At 40.0% G+C, this 8,588-nt stretch overlaps 1 protein-coding gene across 1 annotated transcript; it reads right to left on the minus strand.

The window, feature by feature from the left end:
• Window positions 1-841: 841 nt before the first annotated feature.
• Window positions 842-4,774, minus strand: prdm14 (PR domain containing 14). The gene is made up of 8 exons (XM_035526427.1): window positions 4,165-4,774; window positions 3,923-3,976; window positions 3,671-3,831; window positions 3,213-3,480; window positions 2,728-2,930; window positions 2,364-2,465; window positions 1,516-1,735; window positions 842-1,002 (listed from the first exon to the last, which is right to left on the minus strand). The coding sequence occupies exons 1-8, from the start codon at window positions 4,772-4,774 to the stop codon at window positions 842-844; spliced, it is 1,779 nt and encodes a 592-aa protein (XP_035382320.1).
• Window positions 4,775-8,588: the final 3,814 nt, after the last annotated feature.

The raw sequence follows: 8,588 nt of genomic DNA on the forward strand, positions 1-8,588 counted from the left end.
GCTACGTAAACTTATCTAGTTGCAATAATTTAATAATATGAAAAAACGTTCGTTTTCGACAACCACCAGACAAACGAGGAGATGAATATTTTTGAGAAACTCCTGGCTGGAAAATGAGATGTGCGTTTTATAGTATGTTGAAAACTATTATTTTCCCCTTACAGCGTTTAGTAAATGCAATAAGTTGTCAATGTGACATTCATTAAAATTAAACTTTAAAAAATATAACCTATTTTACTAAATAAAAACTGAAATAATTAAAAAAAAAACGATTCATGCCGTATGTTTTATTGTTTTTTGTTATGGTGATATAACGTCATGTATAGCTACACACGGACAATTTCTGATAGGTTTAGAGACAGAACATGTAGCGTACAGAACCTCAAAAGTAGACGTTTATGAATGTAATGGTTTGAAATTGCATAGAATATGTCAAATACAGCCATAAATAACAATATTAAAATAGTGTTGATGGTGATGATGATAATAATAATAATAACAATAATAAATCTGTTGACCTTTAAAAATAATAATTATGCTCTCAAGATACACGAGGCTAAAGTTCGCGACAATAACATTTGCAGCCTATAGCTCACGTTAAAGCTAGTTAAAACAAAGAATATTGCAAATCCTGCTTAAAACAAATACCGTAATAAATAAGTCACAGTACATTACAGCAAAAAACACAATTTTAAGGAGACATTACATTACCACGTTAAATATATGAAACTACACGTGTGTTAAATAGACGAACACGGAGCATGATCTCTTAGGAAATGAAAAGCAAACGAAAACATAAGTAGCAGCGATTTGACCCTTCGGTTTAAGTCGTAGGCTAGCGTTAATTCCACGGCCGGTACTCGGAATTAAGCGCGGTGAGTCCAGGGAAAGGGAAACTCTCGCCTAGCTGCCGTTGTGCTCGAGCACATTCTGTGCTTATAGGAAACGACGGGTTTCCATCCGTCGCGCGAATCCCAGGAGCGGAAGGAGGAACCGTCGACTCTGTCAGAAATGATAAAAAATACTTTCATATATATGAGGTTTTAAAAACAAATATTTTCAAATAATGATAAAATCTTTATTTTTGAGAGAGAGAGAATAGAACTAGCTAAAACAATATATTCGATGTTCATAAATATTTAAACCCGAAGTGACCTGATCGTAAATGTTTGTTGTTAAATTTATTAAATTCAGAACGGAAAAAAGAGTAACTGTGAAACATAACTGTGCCTTATTCTATGCAACTTTAGGCATATTTTATTGACTTGCCTATAAAAGGGATATAGATATTATAATGCCTAAATGTATAACAGGATAATTGAAACAACACGAGTTGGCGTGTTGACATTATCTGGGAGTATTATTAAGTCATCTTAATTAAATTATTAATTAATTAGAGTAACATAACCGGATCAGTCAATTTTTAGGTATGATTTCGTATGAGTCGAAGCAAAATTTAAATGTATGAAACAATCTCTCCAACAACAGTTTTGTGGCTTTAAACGGCGGTCTTACTTTTATGACTTTTGATGTGGACTTTTAACTCCTCGGCTTCTTGAAACGTACAGCCGCAGACGTCACAGCAGAACGGTTTGTCTTTCGCGTGGGTTCGCCTCACGTGGCTGTCGTGAGCCGCGTGAGAGGCGAATGCCTTGCCGCAGTGTTTGCACTTGAATGGCCGCTCGCCGGAATGCTGTCTGATGTGAGTGCGAAGAATGCTGGAAGCCGTGAAAGCCTGCATCATCAACAACAACAAATTTAATACTTATTGGATATTAATAGGTCCAAACTGTATTGCGTGCTGGCAAAACCACACGTTGTGCATTGCCCTGATGTATATTCTCTAAGGTTCAATATTTCTCAGTCATATAAAAACATTTTCCAAAGGGCTCTTTTCAGATCAGCTGTTGCATTGCATCCTAATGAATGCAAGTATACTGTTGGAATAGACCTGACCCCAGATATAATGTAATACTAATTTGATAATTATAGCACAAATTAATGTGTTTTTTTCCTTGGACTATCTCGAAGGCCGTTACTACCAACTAAAGTCAGAGGAAGTACAATTCAGACAGTTCAAAGTGAGAATAGTTGATATAAACGAGTCAACAACGAGTTGTCACTCCGTGCAAACTAGGCACTCTTAGCCAAAGCAACAGGAAGGTTTTGTTCACGAGTCATAAATAAAAGCCATAATCCCAATTAACAATGGCTTGAATGTGCATCTGGCATTAATTAGCATATAAGTGTGGCTTTGGAGTGTGCCACGAGAGGGATAATAAGCACTCTGGTTAAGTACACCATGAAATTAGCCAAATCTACTTCTGGCCCATGGCCTGCACCAGAGACGGCGCGAGCCTCACCTTGTTGCAGTAAACGCATTTGTAAGGTCGCTCTCCTGAGTGCACGCGCATGTGTTTATTCAAACTGGAAGACTGTGAAAAACTTTTGCCGCATACAGAACACTGAGAAACAACAACAAATAAAACAGAACAAAACAATTACACGATTAAACCCTGTTTGTAAAGTCATAACATCCTTATTATATTTGCTGGAATTTTTCATTCATCCTACATATCGAACACAGCTATTTCAAACTGGAGCTGTTCTATCAGAACCACACACACTGAAATATTCTTGAAAGATTTAAAACAGTTGGTTTATCACAACTGGTCTTTAAAATAGTATAAACTTGCAATTTAATACACAGTTTCATACAGCATTTACCTTATGCGGCCTGTGTTTCTCGTGTACGTGGAGAATGTGGATTCGCAGTCTGTCTCTTTTCTCGAAGGACCTGTTACAAAGATGGCACGGGAATTTTCTGTCGCCCTGGTCGACGCAGCGCGTGTATTTCAGATGCTTGTCTCTGTAGTACTTGTAAGCGAAGACTTTTCCACATCGATCACATTTGTAACCCTCTCCAGAATCTAAAACGGACAGGGGAAAGAACAGTCAATTTACACGAGCCAAAACGTCATAATCAAAAGCATTTTCATTTTAAAAAATTATTTTGTTCAGACCTCCATCAATCAACACACTTTCGAATTAGAAAACGTTTTCTCAAGCCACAATTAGAATTATTCGATACCAGCGCGTTTACAAAATGCCAAACCGCACAATAACAAAAATGTAAACACTACGTATGTTAGCTGTGAAACGAGATTTTTTTACACGCTTTCTCAACAATTATGCGTAGGCATTTTTCATACCTTCCGATGGCATCGGTTCATTGTCGTGGAAAAACTCTTTGAGAGTGAGTGGGATGCCCAAGAACTGAACGTAGCAGTCGCCATACCAGACCAGCAGCTCCTGGGAAGGCCGGACCTCTTTGCACGTCTCATAGTAAATCTGCCCTTCGCACTGAACCGCGATCAGGTTCTGCTCCTCCGGAAAACGGGCGCACTTCACCAAAGACATCCAGTTTCCAGACGCGCCTTTGCCGTCTACAAAATGACTTAGGCGCCCGTTCTCAAAAATCTTAACGTGGAAATAAGTAGTTGGTCATTTTAGATGTGCGTGAAGTAAATTAATGTCAACTGAGCTGTTTCTCTATTTATTTATTTGTTTATCTATCTATTTGTTTATTTGTGAGTAGACAGGATTTACATTTGAATGAAATGGGTGGCAGCGTGATTGTAAAATGACATTTAATCTAAACGACATTTACCTCCCACATCAGTGTATTGTCGTCGTAGGTTTTGATTTCACTCGTGTTTACCAGTTTCCCCCGAAACGGTCCAAAACGCGTGCCTTTTGGAATAGTACTCTTATCAGCAAAAACTCCACAATGGGAAACGTTTCCGCAAGTGATTTGGTGGATCAATAAACCTGAAAAGACAAACACAAGCTTTGCGTCTGGGTCATTCCATAAATGTGAATTTATAACATGAATATATAAAAAGACTCACGGGGTAACTACCTTCAGGGAGTTCAAGGCTTTCAGTATCAAAACTCGGAGGCAGGCGATCTGAAACTAAAATTTAATTTTTATCTGATGTTTAAAACGAAGTTACCAGTCGACTATCCAATTTTGAAAATACAATTTTTAAAAATTAATAGATTAACTATATAGATCAGAAGGAAGACGCACGAATGAGAGCAACGTTATGCAACACAATGTTTTCATGAACTGCTAATAACCCTTGTACATAATTAGGATACCTGAGTTACACGGAAATGTTAGCCCTGAGATGGCGTGGCCGACGTCTCTTTCCTGTTTTTTTGAGTATCCGTACAGAACAGTAAATAGATCCTCCTCGGTGAAATTGTAAGTGCGTGCGTGTTCCTTTATCGTCTCCGTGCACGGCAGGTAGACGCAACTGTCCTTGGCTGGAGATGAGGAGGTCGAAGACGACTTGTCGCTAAACGGACTGCTGAATTCCGGGAGAAACCCCGTTAACTGCTCGGGGAGCACCTGCGGAAGCCCCTCGTGCTTGGGGCAACTCGCAGGAGGCGGCTGGATACGACTGAAGTATGGAAGGTTGGACACGCCGAACACCTGGTCGTGGAGCCCAGAAGCTTGGTGGTGGTGTTGGCGAAAAAAGGACGGAGACCCGCTGAAGTTGAACGGCATGATTGCTTGTGTATCGGACACCAAGCGCCCCAGCGACTTGAGCGGGTGGAAGGTGCTGTGTGCGCTCCTGAGGATGTTCATATAGTGCGCTCCGGGAAGAGGGCAGTAACCGGAGACTCCAGAGGGGACGCCTTTCAGCGGGTCCAAGTGGAAACTCCTGTCTCCCGCTGTGGGGTTACTGGACAGAGACACCGACATCACAGCAGGTACAGGAGGCTGATGTGGCGCGAATTTAAGTCGTCTACGACCGTTCTGAGTTCTGTTCACAAAACGAATGGAAGAGGTTAGCCACAAGATCTTCGTTCCCACACAACAGCTGTGAAATACTTTAGGTTGCTGTAAACAATATTTAATCAGAGAATGTTCTCTGGGTCATTTGAACACACCGGATAAATGCGCAGGTTTTGAACACACCGCGCAACAATTAATTTGCTATAGCACATTTACTGATTTAAAAATGACAAGTACAAGACATACCATAACTACCGTCTGGATCAACTGCTAGGAAAAATAAAAGGTACCGTTTTCTTAAACAAGGAGCGTGTACTGCGATCAGAGTGGACTCTGTGGTAACTGAGACAAATCGGGGTCATGACACCGCAGTTTAAGAACAGCGGGTCAGCCAGGAAGGTCAACATTAATGAAGCTATCCAAACTCTTTCAGAAGGCATTAACGGCCATGTCATGCTCGATAAATTCCTGACCCTGGCTAATTATTGCGAACGAACAGTATGTCTATACATTTAAATCAACACATTTGACGTAAAAGACAAGACTCGAAAAGGCTTTTGCGCATGCCAGTTTAATTCCAATAAATTAAGTAATAAAATGTGGATGTATCAGAATTCACTCACAAGAAATCAACTTAAGCGATGCAGTAAATGTGCATTCCTTTCTCTTCAGAAATAAAAGTTGGATTGTTGCGATGGAGCTGAGCGGTTTATGAGAGCGCTATGTCGAACGAGTGCTGGGTTGTCGTCTTGCTTGCATGAAGCCTGAGGCAGATCTGGAAGCACAGTGTTGAGGTTAGGATGGAGGAGTGAAAGGAAGCTTCTTTCTATCTGCGCAGCCATTGGCCATCGGCTCGTCCTCAAATCTTTCTCCAAACCCCAGGGGAATTACACTTTAACACGCGCTCTACTTCTAAGACTCTTTCATATGCAACACCAACTTCTCTAATGTGTTAACTACTGGTGGCTACCCACTTAACCTAACTTAAGTTAAATAGTCGAAGATTTGCCATCATAATATTTAGCCTAAGGATGTTTTGATACCATTTTAAAAATAATATTTTGAACATGCGCACACAGTCTAGTAAGCATTTAATTAGATAGATACCAAAAGAAACCAAATGTTCACAAATAGAGCCTTTGCGAACATTTCAAAACTGCTATCTCATATCACATTAATCCTGTCTATACTTCAGCATTGACTAGAATTAGACGGCCAAATAAATATTTTAACGTAATCCAATAATATAATGCGATGAAAAGAAAAATTCGGTCTGAATTACATTGCCACTCAACACTGCACCGTTTATAAAATAAGACCCATATGTCCCTGAAAGAAACCAGCAGCAAAGGAGTTCAGTCGTTGTACTGTTTCGGGCACCGATCTAATATTTTACACTGCTGTGTATTGTCTTTTCCTTGCTGGTTATTATGGCACAAGTTCAGAGTTTATTCTGAGACTAACGGAACCTTTCATCATACTGCAGGCTACATCTGTATACTGTATACATACAATAAACTGGATAGGTCCGAACCGACATGATTTATTAATAAATGTTTTGTCTGACTAAACCCTTCACTCACACCTTCACTTCCAATAAAGCTCACAATTGTTACATGCAGTACGAACTACTGGCACTGAGGTTAATTTTTGAGAAACTGAAAAAACGTTATAATGAAATGAAGGCTGTAAAAATAATTTAACCAATTTACAATTAACTTTCGCTAGCTATACAACCCGGGTGTAAAATCATTTCAGATCTTCCATAAGGCCAGTTTATGGTGTTCATTCGGACACAGTGGTCTGTGCGCCGACCCGCGGAGAGAGCGAACGCCTTTCCCACGCGCGATAACATTCAGCGCGAGGTAGACGCCGCAAGTCTTCTCGTGCACTGGCTCGGCGTTACTGTGGCGCAATTAAACCACGTGACCTGTTCGTTTTGTAAATGCACGTTCCACTTAGACCTTGTAAATACTCGCTTGCTTTTACGTTTTGTGGCGCGATCTATTGCGCTCCGGCCGGCGCATAAACTATTTAGGCCTAACGCGACGTTTCCCCGAAGCACGCCGTTAAAATGATCAGAACATTGTATTAAATATTGCAATAACAGAATTCTTTATTTACAATGGTATTATTCAACATCAAATAGCATCAGCAAAGCAATATTAGTTGACAACTTGCATAACTGTTTTTAAGTTTTCTCGCGGTATATCTAACTTTGCATAAATGCTCACACTAATATTAGAAACATCGATGCGGGTGAACAGATGATATTTAATGTGAACAACACAACTGGAAAAAATACATCTCGTAGCGCGCAATACTGTAAGCTTTCTCCAAAGAGTCCATATAAATTACATATTGCTTCGATTTCCCATTGCATCATTTTTCATACACAAGAGGGTAAAATTAGAACTGTACAAATAATAGGGCCCACAGCTGATCGCAAACAAACTTGAAAATGAACAATATTCAGACACATACAGATAGAAAGAGATGCATATCAGTATCCAGCAGAAAAGACATAGTAGAGCAGTGATAAACTCGTTCAGTATTGTGATCACTATACAAATATAATACAGGACAACTCTGTAGCTAATATACAGGACATTAAAACAGATCTAAGGCAATATGCTAGGTTTAGCATTTCCGGTTTATGCATTTAGCTCTACGAAATTGGCAGACTACAAAAAGATATTAATTCTCAAAAAAAAACCTAAAATTAAGGTAAACACAAATCATTTTCGTAAAATTTGCAGGGCAAACCAATATTTTGCACCTATCCTGATAGCGCTTACAATGCCGACTCATCACTGTCACTTCATGGCTTATATTTATTAAAAAATTTAGACAATCTTTGGATTGTTTGCCGAGGAACATACACGAGTCTTAAAAACTGGCTATTCTCAGCTAGGTCTTACTGCAAGATATCAGTGCTTGCTCAGGGTGCTGAGTGATCATTAATATAAAGCCAAACCAAACCAAACAACAAAAAAAGCTGACCGAAAAAATAAATAATACCAACAAATGTCTATTTGTTTATTCTAAAATGTTAGACAGATTCGCTAGAGCTGCGATGAGTCAACAAAGTCATTACAATCCAAAAAGTGAAAATCCAAACTCGGGCAGACGGCCAAATTGATGGATGTTTGGATTTGTTTTTCATTGTATTTACATCGTTCAAGAGCAAAGGCTAAAGCTACAGTATAGCAAGCCACAGGCTGACTCGGCCTGCCCGTGGTGGCGGAGCGCGGGGGCTTGGCAGATCTCAAGGTAATGATGGCAACAGATGCGCTGTAGAAAACACAGCGTTCCTATGCTCGTGCACGCACGCGCGCACACACACATGCAGGGAGGTTGTGTGTGTGTGTGTGTGTGTGTGTGTGTGTGTGTGTGTGTGTGTGTGTGTGTGTCTGTGTGTGAGAGAGAGAGAGAGAGAGAAAACCCTGCAAAAGCTACAGGCTGCCCGCCTGTCAGTGAGAATACGTGAACCCAGACTTTCTTTAAACCTGAACCTGGCTTCAGGAAAAAATGAAAAGACAAGAAAGAGCGGCATGTTCAGACCACATAACTCAATTAAGCAACATATCATTTGATCAACTGCATTGGCATGTTTTTAAAGAAACATCCAGTTTTTACACACACACACACACACACACACACAATATATCAGGGGAACGGCATCAAAACAGATCCGTGTTTGAGAAATCAGAAGCCTGTAGTGAGAAATGAGAATACGTAATACAGTAGCTCTGTCTCCGCTGAGGTCAGATTCTGTGAT

Source organism: Electrophorus electricus, chromosome 5, assembly GCF_013358815.1.
Source record: "Electrophorus electricus isolate fEleEle1 chromosome 5, fEleEle1.pri, whole genome shotgun sequence".
NCBI lineage: Eukaryota > Metazoa > Chordata > Actinopteri > Gymnotiformes > Gymnotidae > Electrophorus > Electrophorus electricus.

Coding starts and splice junctions, on each gene's coding strand:
- prdm14 (XM_035526427.1), bottom strand. CDS start 4,774: ATGTCGGTGTCTCTGTCCAGTAACCCCACAGCGGGAGACAGGAGTTTC. Junction 3,832..3,922: donor AAGCCTTGAACTCCCTGAAG/GTAGTTACCCCG, acceptor TTGTCTTTTCAG/GTTTATTGATCCACCAAATC. Junction 2,931..3,212: donor TGAACCGATGCCATCGGAAG/GTATGAAAAATG, acceptor TGTCCGTTTTAG/ATTCTGGAGAGGGTTACAAA.